General features: G+C 45.4%; 1 protein-coding gene across 2 annotated transcripts in view; it reads right to left on the bottom strand.

Annotated features, from left to right (window-relative positions):
* rab3gap1 (RAB3 GTPase activating protein subunit 1) overlaps positions 1-23356 on the bottom strand; it is a 78873-nt gene that overhangs the window by 37139 nt on the left and 18378 nt on the right. For both annotated transcript variants that reach the window (XM_055638640.1, XM_055638641.1), the window contains exons 7-9: positions 22385-22550; positions 19356-19455; positions 11520-11601 (exon numbers count right to left, since the gene is read on the bottom strand). In XM_055638640.1, coding sequence (XP_055494615.1) covers positions 11520-11601; positions 19356-19455; positions 22385-22550 — 348 coding nt within the window. The remainder of the gene's footprint in view (positions 1-11519; positions 11602-19355; positions 19456-22384; positions 22551-23356) is intronic.

Below are 23356 nucleotides of genomic sequence, written 5' to 3'. Positions count from 1 at the left end.
AGAGGGGAGGGGAGATGGGGTTGGAGGAGGGGGGAGGGGGGGGAGGAGGGGGAGGGGGGGGTTGGAGTGGGGGAGAGGGGGGTTTGAGGGGGGTTGGAGGAGGTGAGATGGATGGGGGCAGAGAGAGGGGAGAGGGAGGAAGGGAGAAGGAGAGGGGGAGAGGGGGGGGGGGAGGGAGAGGGGAGAGGAAGAGGGGGAGAGGGGGAGGGGGGGGGGGAGAGGGGGGGGGGGGGGGGGGGGGGAGGGAGGGGGAGGGGGAGGGAGGAGGGGAGAGAGGAGGAGGAGGGAGGAGGGGAGAGGGGAGGGAGGAGGGGGAGGAGATGGGGAGAGGTGTGAGGAGAGGGGGATGGGATGGGAGGGGAGGGGAGAGGGAGAGGGAGGGTGAGGAGAGAGGGTGAGGAGAGAGGGGTGAGAGAGAGGGGGGGGGGGAGGAGAGAGAGGGGTGAGGAGAGGGGGGTGAGGAGGAGAGGGGGGAGAGGAGGAGAGGGGGAGGAGGGGGGGGAGAGGAGAGAGGGGGAGGGGGGAGGAGGAGAGAGGGGGAGAGGGAGGAGGGGGGAGGGGAGGGAGGAGGGAGGGGAGAGAGGGAGAGGAGGGGAGGAGAGGAGTAAGATGGGGAGAGATGGGGAGGAGAGGGGAGGGAAGGGGGAGGGGGAGGAAGGGAGAGAGGAGGAGGAGGAGGGAGGGAGGAGAGGGAGGGGGGACGGAGAGGGGGGGGAGAAGGGGCTAGATGGGGGAGAGGGGAGGAAAGGGGGAGAGGGAGAGGGGGAGAGGGGTGAGAGGGGAGGGGTGAGGAGAGAGGGGATGAGGAGGGGAGGGGAGGGGGGAGAGAGGGGGAGTGGGAGAGAGAGGGGAGAGGAGAGAGGGGGGAGGAGAGGAGAGAAGAGTGAGGGGGAGAAGGGTGAGGAGAGATCGGTGAGGGGGAGAGGGGGGGAGAGAGGGGGAGAGAGGGGAGAGAGGTGAGGGGAGGAGGGGAGGGAATGAGGAGGGGAGAGGGAGGAGAGAGGAGAGGGGGAGGAGAGGAGGGGGGAGGAGAGGAGAGGGGGGGAGAGGAGAGAGGGGGGAGGAGGAGAGAGGGGGGAGGAGAGAGGGGGGGGAGGGAGGGAGAGAGGGGAGAGGGGAGGAGAGGAGGGGGGGAGGAGAGAGGGGGGAGGAGAGAGGGGGGGAGGAGAGAGGGGGAGGAGAGAGGTGAGGGATGAGGAGAGGGGGAGTGAGGGAGGAGAGGGGGGGAGGGAGAGAGGAGTGAGCAGAGAGGGGTGAGGAGAGAGGGGGGAGGAGAGAGAGGGGGAGGAGAGAGGGGAGGAGAGAGGGAGAGGAGGAGAGGGGGGAGAGAGAGGGGGGGGAGGAGAGAGGGAGGAGAGGAGAGGGGAGGAGAGGAGGGAGAGGGAGAGAGGAGAGGAGAGGGGGAGAGGAGTGAGGGGGAGAGGAGTGAGGGGGAGAGGGGTGGGGAGAGGGGTGGGAGGGGAGAGGAGGGGGAGAGGGGGGGGAGAGGGAGAGGAGGGAGGGGAGAGAGGGAGAGGAGGGGGGGGAGGGAGAGGAGGGGGGGGGAGGGAGAGGGGGGGGGTAGATAGATGGATAGATGGATAATATATTCACAGCAAATCGTTGTAAAAATGTCGGATATAGCAATAAGGTTTTGAAATCCACAAGACCATCCAATACAAAAATCTGTTGCTGTAAAATGTTATTGGCATGATTTTAATGGAAATGCACAAGGCACTCTTAATGCTAGTTCTACCTTTCAGTGACAGCTATAGCTTGCTCAATGCCGAGTAGAGATGGATTTCAGTGACCAGATAACATAAATGTGACGTCACCACCATTCTGTTTTTCAAACCAGAATGTCCCAAACCATTAAGCTATTAGGACTGATACATAATTGCTCGGTTATCAATGTTAAAATAAATTAAAATGCATTCACCAATTGGTTCAGTAGATAACTTGATCAGAACAGATTCCAGATTTAATATTTACCTTGCACTGCATTCAGCGGATAACCTGATCAGAACAGGTTCCAGATTTAATATTTACTTTGCACACTGCATTTAATGGCTTAAGGCAGAAGAAAGAGAAGAAGATCACCTGTCACTTCTAAACAGCAGCTAGTATAATGTACTAGCTGTGAATCATTTTCAGACATTCAAATTGTGCAACAAATAGTTTCCAACCTCAATATTCTGTACCAGAAAGTCAAGACTGGAGTTGATTAGGTTGTGATGATCCCAGTAGGCGACAAGTACTTTCAAGTCTCACAATTTGGGGACCTGGGAGTTGCTGCCAGCTATGTAACAATCCCCCAGTCTTTGAATTAATATCTTAACAGAACATACGAAAATTAGGAAAAGAAATAATTACCAAAATATTTTCAAACCTAAATTTATTACCATGTTTAACTTCCCCAATTAACATCTTGTATTACAATGTGATTGAAGCCAATACCTATGGTTCTCCAAGTAATCAGCTAACACCAACATTCTTAAATGCCTCTGATGTAATTCTGATATACGCAGAAACAATGTTTACGGGGCTACTAGCCAATCAACAATCTACAAAATACACTTAATGTACTTAGCAAAGTCCCAAGATTTTAAATGCGGAATAACCAGTTAGGTCACAACCATCCAAAACAGAATGTTGTTAAGTTTTTCAGATTGCCTGCTCATTAGAACTTTGGTTTGCAAGGTTACTGGTAACAAAATCTGAATAATTCTCAGCTCGGAGATTTGTGAAATGGATATTCTTCAGTTAAACCATTCTATTTACCATATGTTATAATGTCTTGAATTCTTCAGAAGGTCTATCCAGTTCAGAAAGTTCTTGTTATATTGGTGCACATTTTCATGGATGAAGACTTGAAATTTCAAGCAACTCCCCTAATCACAGTAGAAACTCAGGCCAACATGAATTCTGCAGTTACAGTGGCTAATTAGGACAAAACCCAGCAGGTATTCTTCTTCATGCTGTGGTGGAGTCTTATCTGCAGTTTGTAATGGCTTTTATGCCATTTTGAAACATGGTCTAATCACGTTGATCAGCACGTCACAGGATAGTCTTTCTAACAATATTAATGCATGAGATATGAGAAAATAATTGGCATTGGGCCTTTAAGCCCTGTAGTTATTTTGCTCAACAGTGATTTACATGGCCATTTCAGAGTACTATGTTATAAATGAAGCTGGGTGGATGGTCCCACAAATGTTAGTGAATCAATTGGTGTAGTTACCTTATTCCCAGTCTTAAGACAAATTCTCAATTTATTGTGCACATATCTCAACTCATGACATTTGACCACTAGTCCAGTTTCATAACCACTAGAGTACCATAAACATTGCAGTTTCAGCCTTGCAAATCAATACACGTAATAATTAATTATATACTGGAAATGCTAGAAGGCAAATTACACTCATAGATCAAAGAATTTGTGTCTATAATTACTGGATTGCAGAAAAAGAAACAAAATAAAAATCTCTGCAATTCATACAAATTGAATTACTGTTTGAAACAGTATATCCCCAGTGTGGTCAGAAGCATTGTTACCAAATTACAAACATGACACTAATCTGGGAAATAATTTGGCCAGGAGGCTAAGAAGCCAGCCCAGAATGTAGTGGAATAATTGAGACAGGAGGTGACAAACCCATGAGCAATGATTTTTGCAGAAGATGAATTGATACAGTGTTAAGGTCTCCCATAAACATTATCTGCAACAGTATCATCATGTGCATAAGTAGTCTTTCTGGCAGAGGGAAATACAGGATCAGGAATTTAATTTTGGCCCAGTTATAATCTTGGGGTTGTACTCAACACTCAGTAAGACAATGGTCAGGATGAAGAATTGGTGGAATGAATGAACTCTGTGGCATAGATCAAGGACAACAATTTCCCACTCTAAATCCATGCCTCAATAAAAAAAAATAATATAACATTAGGGTCTTCAGCCTGACATATAAAGTATTTTCAGTAAAGAAAAATGCATTCTGTCTTAGCCATCCTTTCTCTGAATTGGCAAAGAGACTGAAGTATTGCGAATAATTGGTGTAGATTAAGCAAAAATAATTGGCCCTCAGTTATGTTTACATGTTTCAAGCTCAGTATCTAATAGTAAACAATTAATTTGTAGGAAGGAACTCCAGATGCTGGTTTACACCATAGACACAAAATGCTGGAGCAACTCAGCGGGCGGGACAGGCAGCATCTCTGGAGAGAAGGAATGGGAGTCATTTCAGATCGAGACCCGTTTTCAGACTGAGAGGGAGATATGGAAGGATAAGGTGTAAAAACGATGGAACAAAACATGCAATGATCAAGGAAATGTAGATTAGTTAATTGTTGGCTATGGGGAAGGTGACAATGAAGCATACAAACAGTAAAATGAATCAGGAGGACAGTGATACTAGTCAGAGAACTAGGGTGGGGGAGAAACGGAGAGAGAGGAAAAGCAAGGGTTACTTGAAGTTAGAGAAATCAATATTCACATCACTGGGTTGTAAGCTGCTCAAGTGAAATATGTTCCTCCAATTTGCATTTGGCCTCGCTCTGACAGTGGAGGAGGCCCAGGACAAATTTTAAGGCTTTTTTCCATAAATAAATTATCATCTGAGAATAATGATGCAAATCAATGCAAATGTCAGTATACAAAATGAAGTATTCATAGGGTTTACCTAATCCACTAAATTTGCAGATTAACAGAAGAAATGTGAAAGATCTGAAATGAATATAAAAACTAAAGACGATATTTAGAATACTGAAAGCAGATATTCAAACTATTACTTCCCAGAGTTAGAAACATAGAAAATAAGTACAGGAGTAGACAATTCGGTCTTTCGAGCCATTCAATATGATCATGGCTGATCATCCAAAATCAGTTCCCCGTTCCTGCATTCTCCCCATATCCCTTGATTCCAATAGCCGTAAGAGCTATATCTAACTCTCTCTCTCTCTCTCTCTCTCTCGAATAAATCTACAGTTCTACTACAAATATTGTTTTCTACAAATCTACTTTTGTAACAAAGTTGTAATGATCAACACGTTAATTACCTTCTAGTGCAAAATACATCAAACTCCAGCTACCGACTCCAAATAAATGTGTCCCAATTCCTCTCCTTGTCCTTGGTGTCAATTTAATTGAACAACTCTTGGCACCGAAATTCCAATCAGAAGAAATAACCTTTCTTTGTTGATTTTATTTGAATGGTAAATTTTTAAAATGCTACTGAATCTCCTCTTGGACTGCTTACGGCATATTCTGATATTTCATCTTTTTAATATTACGATAATTAAAGGGTTAAATCATCACAGTATAAAAAATGAACAATGTGTATAGCATCAGATACTTAGAAACTGGTTTGAACAAGGATGGTTGATGATGTTCTGTGAAATTCTTCTTTAAGAATTCCTTGCTTATATTTAAGTAAGCAAGGAAGGAAATTGATAACGATTTAATTGAAGAAATGACTCCCCAGGTATCTTTAATCACAGGATGAATTAATTGGATGAGAGAAGGAACAATACGAGCATTCAGGTGCGAGCATTCAGGGCCACACGAACAGACCTGTCTACCCAGGGTTTTTGGTTCGGAAAGGTGCTTACCCTTACCGTAGGGCCGATGTTGTCGGTTACTGTTGCGATGAAGTCCATGACTGCTTCCGCGAACTCACTGACGTCACTGGAACTTGCTTCGAACATATTCCAGTCGACATCACTCAGTGCATCTTGCAGCATGGCCTCTGACTGGTCGGACCACCGCTTTACGTCCCTCATCTCTACCGCTTCCCGAACTATCCTCTGTTTATACTCCGGCAACAGGAAAATGGCAGCGTGGTCAGATTTTACTTGGGGAGGGAGTGAAACTGCCTTGTAGCCTTTCCTGAACGGTGTGTAGCAGTGGTCCAAAGTTCTCCCCCCCTGGTGGCACACGTGATGTGTTGGTAGAAGTTCGGCATGACCTTCTTGAGATTTGATTTATTAAAATCTCCAGCCACCACCATAGCCGCTTCCGGGTTCTTGTTTTGATGTCGACATAGCACATCGTGTAGGGCCGATAGTGCCAAGTCGGTGTCCGCCTGCGGTGGAATGTAGACGGCTGTGACGATCACTGAGCCGAACTCCCGGGGAAGGTAGAATGGGCGGCATGAGATCGTCAGGTGCTCCAGGTCCAGCGAGCAGGAACGGGAAAGCACCTTGATATTTCCAGGGTTGCACCAGTTGTTATCGGTCATGAAGCAGACTCCTCCACCCTTGGATTTCCCAGATGCTTCTGTTCTGTCAGCACGGTGGACAGTGAAGGACTCGGTTGGGCAGATTACCTGATCCGGAATCAGCGAGGTCAGCCATGTTTCAGTCAGGCAGAGGATGTTGCAGTCCCTTATGTCCCGCTGGAATCTGACCCTCGCCCTGAGGGTCATCCAGCTTGTTTTCCAGGGACTGGACATTCGCCAAAAGAATGCTGGGCAGAGGTGGACGAAAAGGCTTGGGCTCTCAGCCTATTCCGAATCCCCCCCCGCTTCCCTCGATGTTTGCTCTGGGTTTTCCTTGCAGCCGAGCTCCCATTGTTGTTGCAGCAGCTTCTGCTGATCTCTGCTGACCACGCTGGATCAGTAAGTACAGAGTTTAAAAAGTCTCCGTTTGCCCTGGAGTTTAGATTTAAGAGGGTTTCCCTGTTATACTTTGTTAGTACTAGGGAGTTAGAACTTAGAAATAAGTTAAAAAGTAACATAAAAGTTAAAAACACACACAATTTTCGCGGAGCTGCCACAACGGCGACTGGACAGGGCCATACCATTTAAAAAAAAATTTTTTTAGCTCGCACTGCTGCCTACAACTCGGGCCTGGCATCAGGAAACATGGACGTCTACAAGGCAGAGTCCTACCGACTGCGAAGGACGCAAAGAGAAGGTACAGAGACAAGATGGAGTTGCAGATGGAGCAGCAGGACACAAGAAGCCTGTGGCAGGGGGTACGGATTGTAACCAACTACCGGAGCACCCCTCCCTCATCCGCAAGTGCCGGCACCTCCCTAGCTGATGACCTGAACTCCTTTTACGCCCATTTCGAGAGGAGCAACACCACTCCAGGTCTGCCGACTATCGACAATACTGCCAGCGGGCTGGCTGCCGAAGCTGAAGGGAGGAATGTACACACATTCTCACTGTCCGAGCACGACGTGAGGAGGGCTCCGACACGGGTGAACACGAGAAAAGCTGCAGACCCCGATGGCATCTCGGGGCGAGTACTCAAGTCCTGTGCTACGCAGCTAGCTCCAGTGCTCACTACATTATTCAACCTCTCCCTGGAAAAGTCCATGGTCCCTGCCTGCTTCAAAAAATCCATCATTGTACCGGTACCAAAAAATGCCTCCCCAGCCTGTCTGAATGACTACCGACCAGTGGCCCTTACCTCGGTAGTCATGAAATGCTTTGAGAGGCTGGTGAAGAAACACATCTGCGTCTTCCTCCCTCGGAACATGGACCCGTTGCAGTTCGCATACTGTCCGAACAGATCCACGGACGATGCGGTCTCCCAGGTCTTGCACACCGCTCTCTCCCATCTGGATGCTGTTCATAGACTACAGTTCAGCCTTCAACACGATAGTCCCCACCAGACTGGCCGGGAAGCTGATGGAATTGGGGCTCCACACCTCCCTGTGTGCCTGGGTCCTGGACTTTCTCACCGCCAGGCCCCAGGTAGTCAAGATGGGAGGGAATACATCGAAGTCCCTCAACCTGTGCACAGGATCGCCCCAGGGTTGCGTCCTCAGCCCCCTATTGTACTCCCTGTACACACATGACTGTGTGGCTAGGTTCAGCTCCAACTCAATAATTAAGTTTGCTGATGACACTGTGGTGGTGGGCCTGATCTCGGACAATGACGAGAAGGCCTACCGGGAGGAGGTGGCTGGCCTAGCACTCTGGTGCCAGGATAACAGCCTCCTCTTGAACATCAAAAAAACGAAGGAGCTGATTATGGACTTTAGGAGAGCACATCATCTGAGGACGTACACTCCATTGAGGATAAAGGGGGATCCTGTGGATAGGGTGAACTGTTTTAAATATCTGGGAGTCCACATCTCCGAGGATATGACATGGGCATCACACGCCTCAGCACTCGTGAGTAAGGCAAGGCAGCGCCTTTACCACCTCAGGCAATTGAGGAAATTCAGAGTGTCTCCGAGGATCCTGCAGTGCTTCTACGCAGCGGCGGTGGAAAGCATCTTGTCCGGGAACATTACCATCCGGTTTGGGAATTGCTCTGCCAAGGACAAGGCTCAGCAGAGAGTAGTGCTTTCGGCCGAACGCACTATGGGAACTTCACTTGCCCCCCTGCAGGAACTATAAATCAGGAGGTGCAACTCCAGAGCCAACAATATCATGAGAGACCCCTTCCACCCCTGCAACGGACTGTTCCAGCTGCTACGGTCAGGCAAACGCCTCCGTTGCCATGCGGTGAGAACGGAGAGGTTGAGAAGGAGTTTCTTCCCAGAGTCCATTCGGACTGTAAACGCCTATCTCACCAGGGACTAACTCAGGGAACACCAGGGAGATGGAGGGGAGGAGGGGAGAGAGAATAGAGGGGGAGGGGGGGGTTTATAGGGGGACGGAGGAGGGAGGGGGTCTTTGGGGGGGAAAGGGAGGGGGAGGGAATGGGGGGGGGAGGGGGGTAGGAGAGGGGACAAATAAACTTGAGAGACTTGGAGGGGGAGGAGGGGGGAGGAGGAGGGGGAGGGGAGGGGAGAGGGGAGAAGAGGGGGAGGGGGGAGAGAGGAGGGGAGAGAGGGAGGGGGGTCTGTGCCGAGGAGTGAGAGAAGGGTACACTAGCAGTTATCCAGATGCACAAGGGACAATTTATAGGGGGGCGAAGAGGGGAACCTTCAAAGGGAGAGGTGGGGAGCAGGAAGGGGGAGGAAAACTGGAGCACCCAGAGGGAAAACCCACATGGGGGAAGGAGAGTGGAGGGACGTAGGGGGGTTTAGGGGAGGGGATGGGGGGAGGAGGGTAGGGAGGGGGGGGGGGGGGGGGAGGAGCAGAGAGGGGAGATTATGAGAGGAGAGAGGGGGGGAGAGGAGAGGGAGAAGGGAGGAAGGGAGGGAGACAGGGGGGAGGGAGGAGAGAAGGGAGGGAAGAGGGGGGAGAGAGGGGGGAGAGGGGAGGGGGGGAGAGGGGGGAGGAGGGAGAGAGGGGGGGGGAGGGAGGGAGGAGGAGGGGGGGAGAGAGGGGGGGAGAGGAGAGGGGGGAGAGAGAGGGGGGAGAGAGGGGGGGAGGGGGGAGGGGCTCTCCCTCCCCTCTCTCCCTCTAGGGGAGGGGAGGAGAGGGGGGTGCGAGCGAGAGAGGGTGAGGGAGTGGGGGAGAGGGGAGGGGGGGGGGGGGGGAGAGGGGGAGGGGGACAGGGAGAGAGACAGAGAGGAACAGAGAGAGAGAGTGAGAGACAGAGAGAGAGAGAGACGGGAGGGGGGGCGACTGAAGGAGAGGGGGGGAGGGAGGGGGAGGGGGGAGAGAGAGAGGGGGGAGAGAGAGGGAGGGGAGGAGAGAGAGGGAGGAGAGGGGGAGAGAGGGGGGGAGAGAGAGAGCGAGGGAGGGAGGGGGGGAGAGTGGGAGAGAGAGAGGAATAGAGAGAGGGGGAGAGAGGGAGGGGGAGAGAGAGGGGGGAGGGGGGGGGTGAGGGAGGGAGGGGAGGGGGGGGGAGAATGGGGAGGAGAGGAGAGGGGAGGGGGGGAGAGGAGGGAGGGGGAGAGAGGGGGGAGAGGAGGGGGGGGGAGGAGAGGGGGGGAGGGAGAGGGGGGGAGAGGAGAGAGGGGGAGGGGAGAGGGAGGGGGGGGGAAGAGAGGGGGGGAGAGGAGAGGGGGGGGGGAAGAGGAGGGGGGAAGAGGAAGAGAGGGGGGAGAGAAGGAGGGGGGGAGAAGAGAGGGGGGGGAGAAGAGAGGGGGGAGAAGAGAGGGGGAGAGGGGGGAGGGGGGGAGAAGAGAGGGGGGGGAGAGAGGGGGGGAGAAGAGAGGGGGGAGAGAGAGAGGGGGGGGAGAGAGAGAGGGGGGGAGAAGAGGAGGGGGGAGAAGAGAGGGGGGGAGAGAAGAGAGAGGGGGGGAGAGAGAGAGGGGGGGAGAAGAGAGGGGGGAGAAGAGAAGAGAGGGGGGGGAGAAGAGAGGGGGGGGGAAGAGAGGGGGGGAGGGGGGGGGGAGAGGAGAGGGGGGGAAGAGGAGAGGGGGGGTAGAGAGGGGGGGTGAGGGGGGGGGGGAGGGGGGGGGGGGAGGGGGGGGGAGTGAGGGGGTGTGCTGAGAGGGCGTGAGAGGGGAGGAGAGGGGAGGGGAGGGGAGGAGAGGGGGAAGAGGAGGAGGGGGGGAGAGGAGAGGAGAGGAGGGGGGGGGTGCCTTTTTATTTCAACCTAAACAACCATTTGCAGGCAGTGCTTTTTTACTTTAACCATATTTTCATTTTCAAACCACATTAAGGGTACTTACTCATAGTTGTGTGGACATTTGTTCAGTTTTATTCACGGCTCAGAGAAACGTTACACTCTGCCTTCCTCCAGCTTGCAGACTAATTGAGGCACACCACTTCCTGGTTTTATAGTCCCTCCCCCCTGCCGCCAGCAGGGGCAGCAGAGAGAATGGAGAATTTTGTAAAAATCATTAATATCTCTGTCATATTTCATCGACGGGAAAAATCCTTGGCACACATACGGCGGAGGAGAGGGGGGCTCTGAGCGAGGTGGCCAAAAATGACGGCCGTAGGTGGCGGCATTCTCTCGGAAATCGCAGCACAGATCGCCAAAACCGGTCAAGAACAGTTTTTAGTAAAATAGATAATGTTTTATTGATTGTGTGAGAAGCAGTAATTAATTATCTTTCTGGAAAATAGACTACATTTCATGTTTTGCTAACTAATTCCAAGTACTGCCATTGCAGCAAATTAAATAAAAAAGGCAGGTCAGCTGCTTAAAACTATTCAGTAAATTAAACATCTATGAATTTTATGCATTACTTGGCCTTCCGAGCAAAAAAATCCTACCTCTAGACGTAATATATGTGTCTGAAAGAAGCATTTGGACCAACATGTCTCTGGCTTAAACTAACACTGCTGATGATCCGATAGTAGATGGATGAATTTACAAAGGAGTATAAAACCCCATTGCAACGGAAGACTTGCATTGTTAATGTATTCTTAGGATAATTTATAGCACATGGTTATACATACCACATTTTCTGTTTCAGAGTAATAGCAAATAGACAATAGACAATAGATGCGGGAGTAGGCCATTCGGCCCTTCAAGCCAGCACCACCATTCAATGTGATCATGGCTGATCATCCACAATATATTAAGCTAAGGGGTTATTCTGTCTATCTATCATCCACAATACAATTTAACTGGGTGGGAAAATAACATTAAAATACAGCAACATCCAACACCTTCCAGCCCAGTAAAATTTAAATGTATTGAAAATAAAATACTTAAATGTATCATAGGGCCAGACAAATCAAGCAAAATAATTATTCTTTGTTACTGCTTGCAGTGGGTTATTCGCAAAGCCTCACCTAATAGGGTCTTCACATGCTCCAAATGGTAACTTTCCAAATTCTAGACCACCCACTTCTCCTCCAACCAATGCATCAAAATCTACAAATGAAGGAAAATTCTTCATGAGACATTTTTAAAGAAATACATAATTAACAAGCATCATGTATATATTTTCTTCTCTATTTGCAAATTATATAAACCAACAGGTAAAATAAAGCAATACCATGTTTCACTGCATCTGTAGGAATAGAATACACAAAAAGTAAAAATTTAACTCTATGACACATTCATTTGATACTTTTAGTTCCAATATATAAAATAACCTGATTAATTCCTTGCAACAAAATTAAAACATCAATCACAAAAAAAGCATTAAAAACCAATGTACGCCAATCATATATGAACAGAATCTAAAAACACACAAATGAAAGTGTCATACTCCATGAAATGCAGATGAGGTTAGCTACAGGCCAAGTTAAGGGTTCAGATTTTGGAATCAGCATTAAAAAAAAACTGCTTGCCCTACTGGTCTCAAAGAAGATTCTCCACAAACATTATTTGTGGTCTTCTCCTTTTGTTCATGCTGCAGTCAGAGGATCCCAGGCATCCAGCATTAAGATGTTATTAAGCTGGCTGTGCCGCCTATCACATTAAACATCAAGAGCTTAAGCTTTTTTTTAAAACACATTATACGCAAAGTATTAAATAAAGATGAGTGCATGCTCATTGGAGGCCTAATAAATAATTTTAAAATAAAATTGATGCGTCTAAAATTAGAGCAGGATAGTTTGTGAAGCAGTAATTATGCCTTTGTTCACTATTAAAAATTCACTCACCAAATAAAGACAAACTTTAAATTCAGGGAAGCAATATGTATAATATTGCCAGCAACACAAGTTGTCAAAAAATATAATTGGGTAATAATTCTTTGGTGGTAATAAGTGAATTATTTGCTCTCATTATTCTGCAACTTGATAAGCTCTCCGCAGTAGTAATTAAAAAACTTCTGATGCTGCTGTCATGCCTTTCTCCAAACCGTGCCTCCAACATAACAGAAAATAACATAACTTTATGCGAATTTAAATAATATATAAATTAAACACACCAGAACATATTCTGAAATGTGTTTTGTTGCACAAGGCCAATAAACCTCTACACTAATGAAAGGTCATGAACCTGAAATGTTAACTTTATTTTTGTCTTCACAGATGTCATCTGACTCGTTAAGTATGGGCCTTCTCTGCTCCAATGGAAGCAAAGACTATCCAGTTCAGGCAATACCCTGGTGCACCTTTGCACCTATCTCCAGCGCAACCACACACCCTTTCAGTTCTGTGGCGATCAACACCTGCACACAATAACACTATAACTTCCCTGCTCTTGCATTCTATGCCCGAGATAATGAAGGTTATCACACTGTCTACTTTTTCAACAAGAGAAACAAGTAGAGTAGCTATGGAAACTATGAGGATCAAAGAAGAGGAAGTACTGACACTTTTGAAAAATATAAAAGTGGATAAGTATCCAGGTCCTGACAGGATATTCCCTAGGACATTGAGGGAAGTTAGTGTAGAAATAGCAGGGGCTATGACAGAAATATTTCAAATGTCATTAGAAACGGGAATGGTGCCGGAGGATTGGTGTACTGCGCATGTTGTTCCATTTGTTTAAAAAGGGTTCCAAGAGTAAACCTAGCAATTATAGGCCTGTTAGTTTGACGTCAGTGGTGGGCAAATTAATGGAATGGATACTTAAGAGATAATATATATAATCGTCTGGATAAACAGGGTCTGATTAGGAACAGTCAACATGGATTTGTGCCTGGAAGGTCATGTTTGACTAATCTTCTTGAATTTTTTGAAGAGGTTACTAGGGAAATTGATGAGGGTAAAGCAGTGGATGTCTATATGGACTTCAGTAAGGTCTTTGACAAGGTTCCACATGGAAGGTTGGTTAAGAAGGTTCAATTGTTGGGTATTAATAGTGGAGTAGCAAGATGGATTTAACAGTGGCTGAATGGGAGATGCCAGAGTATCGGTAATGGTGGATAACTGTTTGTCAGGTTGGAGGCCAGTGACTAGTGGGGTGCCTCAGGGATCAGTGTTGGGTCCACTGTTGTTTGTCATATACATCAATGATCTGGATGATGGTGTGGTAAATTTTATTAGTAAGTATGCAGATGATACTAAGATAGGTGATGTTGTGGATAATGAAGTAGATTTTCAAAGTCTACAGAAAGATTTAGGCCATTTGGAAGAGTGGGCTGAAAGATGGCAGATGGAGTTTAGTACCGATAAGTGTGAGGTGCTACATCTTGGCAGGACAAATCAAAATAGGACGTACATGGTAAATGGTAGTGAATTGAGGAATGCAGTTGAACAGAGGGATCTGGGAATAACTGCATAGTTCCCTGAAGGTGGAATCTCATGTAGATAGCGTGGTAAAGAAAGCTTTTGGTGTGCTGGCCTTTATAAATCAGAGCATTGAGTTTAGAAGTTAGGATGTAATGTTAAAATTGTACAAGGCATTGGTGAGGCCAATTCTGGAGTATGGTGTACAATTTTGGTCGCCAAATTATAGGAAAGAGGTCAACAAAATAGAGAGAGTACAGAGGAGATTTACTAGAATGTTGCCTGGGTTTCAGCACCTAAGTTACAGAGAAAGGTTGAACAAGTTAGGTCTTTATTCTTTGGAGCACAGAAGGTTAAGGGGGGACTTGATAGAGGTCTTTAAAATGATGAGAGAGATAGACAGAGTTGACGTGGATAAGCTTTTTCCATTGAGAGTAGGGAAGATTCAAACAAGAGGACATGATTTGAGAATTAAGGGACAAAAGTTTAGGGGTAACATGAGGGGGAACTTCTTTACTCATAGAGAGTGGTAGCTGTGTGGAATGAGCTTTCAGTGGAATTGGTGGAGGCAGGTTCGATTTTATCATTTAAAAATAAATTGGATAGGTATATGGACGGGAAAGGAATGGAGGGTTATGGTCTGAGTGCAGGTAGATGGGACTAGGTGAGAGTAAGTCTTCGGCACGGACTAGAAGGGCCGAGATGGCCTGTTTCCGTGCTGTTATTGTTATATTGTTATTGCACCTTCAGAGATCTTAGGACTTATGGACTCTCTGTCCCTTAATATATTTTTCATTGTCCAAAAAGTAAGATGGCATTGTTCCAATAACCCAAAGGATATTATACAATATATAAGACTCATAACAACAAGCAATCATTTTGCTCTCCAGAGTCCAGCCAAGATTGCTGCCGTTCTATTCATAACCAGTAACAACAGCAGACAGTTGCAGAGGCATTTTCAATAATTAGTGAGTTGTTATTGCAAGATCACAGCTTCTCGGTTTAAACACCCTGCTTTAAACTGAGATTAACTATTATCATCCAGAATTATCATCTGGAATAGTCAATTCTACTGATCTAGTTGCCTCAGTATTTTTCTCACCCCCTTGTCTAATCCTTGCTTCATTCCATTCCCATGTTTCTTTATAACACAGGAGGATGTTAATAGTTTGCTCTCAGAGCACATACATCAGTCCTATTCTCCCAATTATATCCCTGCAATCTATTCTCTCTCACATGCACACCAGTTTCCCTTGATTCTCCAGGCTTCCAGCAATATATGGGACATATTACTGCAGATAATTTACCTACTGGTAGATCTTTATGATGCAATAGAAAATTGGAACATTCAAATGTAACCCACTGAGTCAAAGAGAAAATGTGCAAACTTTACACAGACATGGCTAACATCAGGATTGAATCTTTAAATATTCTTCATTTGCAGGTAATTAAACTTTTTAAGGTTTGTGGTTTGCTTCAATCCATCGGGTGGCGCCACCTCGCCAGCAGCTTGTTAGTCCTTTCACTCCTTTTGTTATTTTTAGTGTGTCTAAATGTATGTTTTGATGTTTCTTAGTATGTCTTATGTGGGGGGGGCGGTGGCGGGGAATAGGAGGAAACCGTTTTTCAGTCACTTACCTGGACAGAGATGCGTCTTTTCTCCCGAGTCGCAATTTCGCACCCACCCCCCTCCCCCTCCCCCTCGCGGCCTACCAACTGGATTGGCACGGCCTTTTCTACCGCAGACCGGCCCAGAGCTTCTGCAGCAGGCACAGACATGAATTACCATCGCAGAGCGGGGCAAACTCTTGCCGGGGATCGCCAGTTGGAGCTCCGGAGTGTTGGGCCTGCTGACTGTAACATCGTGGAGCTGTGGTTTACGGAGCTTCTAGCCGCAGGCACGGCGCTGATTTTGACATCGCGGAGCGAGGAGATCCCTTGGAGCTCCGTCCAGCTCGGCCTGTGGGCTTCGGAAGCCGCAGTATCCAGTAGGAAGCGGCCGATTCGGAAACTCCAAGCTGCAGAGTATGTGTTCCGTTCTGTTCCGACGCCAGGGTTTCGATCTTCCCGGCGAGAGGGCCTGTACATTGGGCCGTCCGTAGCGGCGACTGTGGAGGGTTCACGGCCCCAGCCACGGGTGAACAAAGAGGAAGATGACTGAAATGTTGATTCCACTGTGGTGGATGTCTATGTTAAACTCTAACGTGTATTGTGTTATTTTTATTCGTATGGCTGTATGGTAACTCAAATTTCACTGTACCAATTGGTGCATGTGACAACAAATGTGAACTTGAACTTCAAAGCTTTGTATATAATTCCAATTACCTTCCAAGTAAATAAATTTGTGTACCAGAGTCAAACAGTACAGAAACAGCCCCTTTGACCCAACTCGTGCATGCAAACTAAAATGCCCCATTTAAGCTTATCCCGTTTGCTTGCATTTGACCTATATCCCTCTACAACATTACAAATCAAAGATCAAAGATGACACTTTTATTACGCTCAGAAGCAGCTATCTATACCTTAGTTATTTTCGCAAAAGATATTTGATGATCAAAGGAGAAACCTACTATCACAATAAATTCTAAAACTGACACGATTACAGGGAGAATAGCAACATATTTCCAATCCAAGAGCTAAGCAATATCGGGGTAATTTCAAGGGAGTGAGCAGCCATTTGTATTGCAGCTGTTATTGTTGCAATTAAATTCTAATGGTATAGTGGTATATGTGCAAAAAAGGTTTTTACTAAGGACATATATTTCAATAATTTCATATCAAATGCAAGGCACTAATAAAAAGGTGCCATTTGGGGCAGATATTCAAATTAAATGCTGATTTTGTACATCCTTACTTAAGATTTGAGATTGATCTTTCATTCCTACAGATGGGTTAAACATGAAGCTGAAAAAATCATTGCTGCACCATACCGTTCAATTAAAAATGCAGTCATAGTATAATCAAATACATCGCCTCAAGGCTAATTAAGAAAATTAGAGTGCTTTGTGTATATCTGTGCTTCAACTAAAATCAATCAAAATTGTAAAAACCCAACTGGGTCCATCCATCAAGTTTTCATTAAGTTATTGAGTTAAAAGCATTTTTGAATCCATGCCAGTGGCAATTCTCCAGATTTACTAGCCATCGAAGTAAGTTTAGTTTCTCGTAAATTATTTCTGAAAATACAAGGACAAGGAAGTCTTCCACTATTATGTTAAATTACATAGTGTTCTTAAAATATGTATTTTAAGAACACATTGTGTTCTTAAAATACGTGCTTACACCTATATCAAGGTTAACCGTGCCCCCTCAAATCCAAGTAAGTTGTAAGCAATGCTCACATTTCAACATATTCTTGCATACAAAAAAGCTATTGTTTATTTTTCTCCTCCTTTTGCCCTTTTGTTTTACCTACCAAAGGAGCACTGAGGCAACATGTTTTTAACATTTGCTTGGAACCCTCGATTCAAGTCAATGTTATTGTCTTGAAAGCACAGATACAATGACAAATCTTGCTTGCAGCAGCCACATAGATTCAGACAAACACACAATAACAAATTATGTATTACATGTAAAATTCCTAAAGAAAAAAACAGCAAAAAACAGACATTAATGTGAAAACAACATTAGAAAAAGAACAATTCCATGGTAGTGCAAGAGGTGGACAGTGGCATTCCATTGTCGAGATAGGATTAGGGCTGTGCAGGATGATTCAAGAGCCTGATAATTGTCTGGTCGTAGCTGTTCCTGAACGTGGCGGTGTTGCACTTCAGGCTTCTGCATCTCCTGGCTGATGTTAACAGTGAAAAACGGATGGTGGGTATCCTTGATACTTTCTTACTTTCTTGAGGTAGCACCTCATGCAACTGTTTTCGACGGAGGGGAGGGCTGTGGTCATAATTGGACCGAGTCAAGTCCACCACTCTCTGCAGCCACTTGCGTTGTTGTGCATTGCAATTGTCGTACAGGCCATAATGTAACTGGTCAGGATACCTTCTACATCTGTAAATGCTTGTCAGAGTATTTGGAGATATACCAAATCTCTTTAATCTTCTAAGAAAATAGAGCCACGGGTGCACCTTCTTCATTATTAAATCTATGTGTTGGCCCCAGGTTCAGGACGCCCATGAAGTTAACATCCAAGAATTTGAAGCTGCTAACTCTCCACCACAGACCTACCGATGAAAACATAGTTTTCATACTCTCCCTTTCTGAAGTCAACGATTAGTTCCTTGGCCTTATTGACATTAAACGGGTTGTTGTTGGGAGACCATTCAACCAGGTGTTCTATGTCTCTTCGTTACGCTGACTCATTACAACCAGATTCAGCCAACCATAGTGATGTCGTCGGAGAATTTATAGATGACATTGAAGCTGTGCATAGCCACCTTGTCAAGGGTGTAGAGTAGTGGACTGAGCATGCAGCCTTGGGTGCTCCTGTGTCAATGGTCAGTATGGAGGAAATGCTGTTACCAATCTGCACTGATTGAAGTCTGCCAATGAGGAAACAAGGATCCAGTTGCAAAAGGAGGTACAAACCTTCAGGACCTTGCTAGTACTGGACTAATAGATTTTCTTGGACTGTTGTAGTTTACTTGTATACTCAACCATGCTTTTAATTTATTTTATCAGCCATAATACAATAACAGTACAATATATTCCTTGTAATCCCAGTGGAGCACGGAAAGCAGTGCATCAGTGGGTTTAAAAGGAATGGGGAAACAGAGCACCTGGTTGATATAATAGGTAGTTCAGGAAACAGAACCCCAGTAACTTTAAAGGTTGCACAGTAAACACGTTTTTGCTGAGTTTTAAGGGAGTGCAGGAAACAGGCCGTGAGTTTAAAGGGAGTGCAGGAAACAGTGCTACTATGAACAAAGATGAACATTTAATTGGATCACAAAAATAAAATCCAGAACAAAAAATCTTTAGAGATGCACAACAAGAAAAAAAAAATTAATTCTATAATTTGCCTCTATAAACCGACTATGTCTTTCAGAACCAGTGGTAAATGTGCAGTCAGCAGCCTGTCTGTCACTGCAGAGAATTAAAAAAATTGTACTGATAAGGATGATTGGTACAAAACTGATAATGTGATAAAACCTGAAGTCTGCTCAGATATTGAAAGGATATATTTACTGTTATCAGTTATGAGGCTATGTTATTTATTTATTGATTGATGTTTATCTTGGCCCTCCTTTTCTGTTTGTTGTATCACATTATCAGTTTTGTACCAGTCATCCTCATGAGAGGAATAGAACGGGTAGGAATAGATCGGGTAGTTGAGCCGAAGGGCCTGGTTCCACGTTTCTATAACTCTCTATGACTATTTTAAAAGAGGCAAAATACAAGCAGAAATAAATTATAAAATGGGATCATTGACAAATACATGTTACATAACTAAAGTAGTTCCGATTTGTTTCTTGAATTTATATCACGTCCAATATCAATCTTTAAATTGCACAGCACAATCTTATAGCATTACAAGGTGGAAAATCCTACCTGGTGGCTGCTGTGGCCAAGAATACTGTTGCCAGTCTTGAAGGATATATGTAAACCGAATAGCTACACTTATTGGGGGCAAAGGTGTCAAAGGGCATCCCTAAAAGAGAAGTACAATGATTGAGTTAGTGTGCAAACAATTCAGAAACATGTTTGAATCCCACTTGAAGTCTGCTCAGATATTGAAATAACAACCCTCGAGGAACAGAAAAATGAAGAAAATGCTGGAGTAAGTCAGCAGGTCAGGCAGCATCTCTGAAGAACATGGATAGGTGACGTTTTGGAACGGGACCCTTCTTCAGACTGATTGTGGAGCAGGGAGAAACCTGGAAAAGAGGAGGGTCAGGACAAACCTTCCAAGTATTAGGTGGATTCAGGTGAGGGAAGTACAAGGAACTGCTGATGCTGGTTTAGAAAAAAAGATACAAGTGCTGGAGTAAATCAGGGGATCAGGCAGCATCCCTGAAGAACTTGGATAGATGATGTTTTGGGTCTGGACCCTTTTTGAAGAACTCTAAAAAAGGGATGGGGTAGCTCAATAAAAATTGGAGTGTCAACTTTAAACTGCTCTGGCATTCAATTGACATTATAATTGATGTTTTACCTCAATGCCATTTCTCTGCAATGACCCATGACCCTCAATTTCTTTGATATCTATAATCTACCAATCTGTATTCTGAAGATATAGATGATCCATGAATTACAAGGAGGTTGTGAAACTAGAAAATGGTCTGTATCAGTTTTCCATAACGTGAAGCCTGTCATTCATGCTTCAAGAAATTAGTGTAAAAATTGTTATTTATTTGCTATTTTTCCACCATGCAAATTCTGTGAGAGTGAATTTATTCCTTATTTCAAATTATTGGTCAATGATTTGTGAATTCTGAAAGATTGAATTTCTGTTACGCCATGATCATATTTCTGTCAGCCATGATCATATTGAATGGCGGTGCAGGCTCGAAGGGCCGAATGGCCTACTCCTCCACCTAATTTCTATGTTTCTATGTTACCTGTAAGGCCATAATGGGGGGAGAGGTGTTGACTGTATTCAACAACTAAGCCTCCTAGTTAGACAATTGTAAAGGTTCTTTCCTCTGGGGGAAAAACAATAATTTTCATATCTGTCCTGAACAGCTGACCCTTTCTTTTGGGTCTGAAATCCGGGTTCTAGATATGCCAACATCGTTCCTGCATCTTTGTCAAGACACAATCATTTTTAATATTTCAATGAAATTACCTTTCGTTCACTTCTTAATCTCTCCACATATAACAACTCTACCATGTTGCTTTACAAAGTGCAATAAAGTCTATTAAGACTAGGTTAAAATTGCCCATTTGGTCAAAAAAAAAACTCTGTGCTTTCAGCTAAGGGTATAAGTTAAATTAATATCTCTGTCCAGAGACATATCCTCCCTCTCCCAAATTTTTGTTTCCCATTGGAATCAATGAAAACTATCCTTTGGGGGGAAAAGAATGGGAGAAAGCAAGTGACAAAGCTTTAGAGTCAAGACAGCATGGAATTATCTCAGGTGAGGAATGAGTATCTGTTACACATGTAATAATGATACACATGCAAGACCTTAACAAACTGATAAAGTGATTTAGCAAATATGCAGGAGTATAGAGGTCGGGTTACTGGACAAGAAACTTGGACTGAGAGAGTTCAAATCTCACCTGAATTTATGTTCAATTAACGAAGATGACCATGACACTACCAAATTATTAGTATAAATTATCTGATTCACGTATACAGTCCTTCGAGGTGAGACAGAGGTTCACAGAGGTTCACATGTATTTCCTGTAACCTCATCTATTGCATCCAGTTCCCGATGTGAGCTCCTGTGCACCGACGAGACCAAACATTGTTCAGCGAAATGGTCACCGAGCCTCTTATGTTTAGTCCAACAAGGCCTATTGGATCTGACGGTTGCTAACCATTTTAATTTTCCTTCTCATTCCCATACTGACTTTTCTGCCCTGGCCTCCTCCATTCCCAGAGAGGCCACACACGTATTGGAGGAACAGCACCTCTTATTTCGCTTTGGTACCTTACAACCTAGCAGTATTAATGTTGAATTCTCTAACACTCCCCCCCACCCCCTCTCCCCTCCCCACACTGCACCCCTTCATCCATTACGTCAGTTAGCCAGTGCAACAGTTCGCAACGGTGTATCCCTCTTGGGATCACATTGTCCATAGCCAACAATTGGCCTACAGGGAACCACCTTGCCTGAGGTCACCTGTTGCCAGCCCTGATTTGTTCTGGTCTTTTCTTCTTCCAGATCCGCCCCCCTCCCCCCTGCGCAATCAGTCTGCTGAAGGGTCCATTTTCCATTTTTTTCTGAGATGCAGCCTGACCTGCTGAGTTACTCCAGCATTTTGTGTAACTTTGGTGTAAACTAGCATCTGCAGTTCCGTTGTATTACACGTATGCCCTTCACTGGACTGACCTATATACGACTCCAGGCTTGTTTCAAAGACTCTTAACTAGCATTTACAAATGCTTTACAAGCCACTCAGTGCGAGGTGTCTTTCCCACCAATAACCATGTCCATCTAAACACCCCCGCTGGTGGCAGTAGGTTCGGTTAGGAAGTAGCCGAGGCAGCAGTGCTGCCGAATGTTGGCAGCCCCGCCTGGCGGTGATGGCCGGTAGACCGGCCTGGAAGCGGCCGGGGGTGGCAATGCAGGCTGGGAGTGGCGTCGGCAACCCAACCTGGAAACAACTGGGGAAGTGGTGAGCCGGAGGTGGCGTTGGCAACCCGGCCTGGCAGTGAAGGTCAGTAGGTCCTTCCGCTATAACCAAGCTCCATTATAAAGAGGTCTATAATTTCGAGGGTTTACTGTAATTTTGAAAAGTGGTAAGTAGTAAGGTTAAAAGATATGGAGAAGGACCAGGCTGACACTAATTGGATTATTTGTTCATAAAACCTGTTAAGAACGAGTGACCACAACTTTGATGTGTATTGTGAAATTCTATGATTCCACTTATATCCCGTAAAGCACATTCCTAAATCTCAAAATACTTACAATCTTGGATTTAAAAATATCCAGAAGACCAGACAGATGATTGTACTGATTTGGCACTTTCCGAAGATGAACCATTTCAAAATCCGTACGAACACCAGGCCCTTCGCATGCACCAATGTACATTCTTCTTGACTTTTGTTGAATTTGCACAAATAAAGCCACCTGACTAATTTAAAAACACAATTACAGAATTTACTAACCTCTATAATAATCCATCAATTAGACTATCACCAATGCCAGAGACCCGGGTTTGATCCTGCCCTTGGGAGCTGTTTGTGTGGAGTTTGCACATTCTTTGTGTGACTAATGTGGGTTCCCTCCGGGTGATCCAGTTTCCTCCCACATCCCAAAAGTGTGCGGATTTGCAGATTTATTGGCCTCAGTAAATTGCCCCTAACGTGTGGGGAGCAGATGCGAAAGTGGGATAACATGCAACTAGTGTGAAAGGGTGATTGATGGTCGCTGTAGGGCTCAGGGGCCTGTTTCCAGGCTGAATCTCTAATCTAAACTAAAAATTATGTGAATCAGCATTTTATAACAATGCATTTGCTAAACTGTTCAGTTTTATCTTTACAAGCTTACACAATGTAAATGAGCTTTACTCTCCATTAGTCTGAGCTTCCCAGACTTCTGCAAAGAGAACAAAAAACTCAAACTCTCTTGACCAAAGCACTGATTAAGGTTTACCAAAGTAGGTAATGTTTTTCTTCTCGATCTCACCACCAGTCACATTTCCCATCCCTGTCTTCCAGATACCACATACTATATGATTCCTAGGTTTGCTCATCCTTCCACAACATTCCCTTTTAGTCTCCAGGCACTATCCCTTGTCACCGCAAAAGTGCAACACCTGTCCTTACATCTCCCTCCCACCTCACCTCAAAACAGCATCCCAGGTGAGGCAGATGTTTTTATGGACTTCAACATTGTTTATTGCATTCAGTGCTCTCAATGTGGGCTCCTCTACATCGG

The sequence above is a fragment of the Leucoraja erinacea genome, chromosome 7, assembly GCF_028641065.1.
Source record: "Leucoraja erinacea ecotype New England chromosome 7, Leri_hhj_1, whole genome shotgun sequence".
NCBI lineage: Eukaryota > Metazoa > Chordata > Chondrichthyes > Rajiformes > Rajidae > Leucoraja > Leucoraja erinaceus.
Note: the sequence above shows the minus strand (reverse complement) of the source record. Positions and strands in the feature narration are given on the sequence as shown.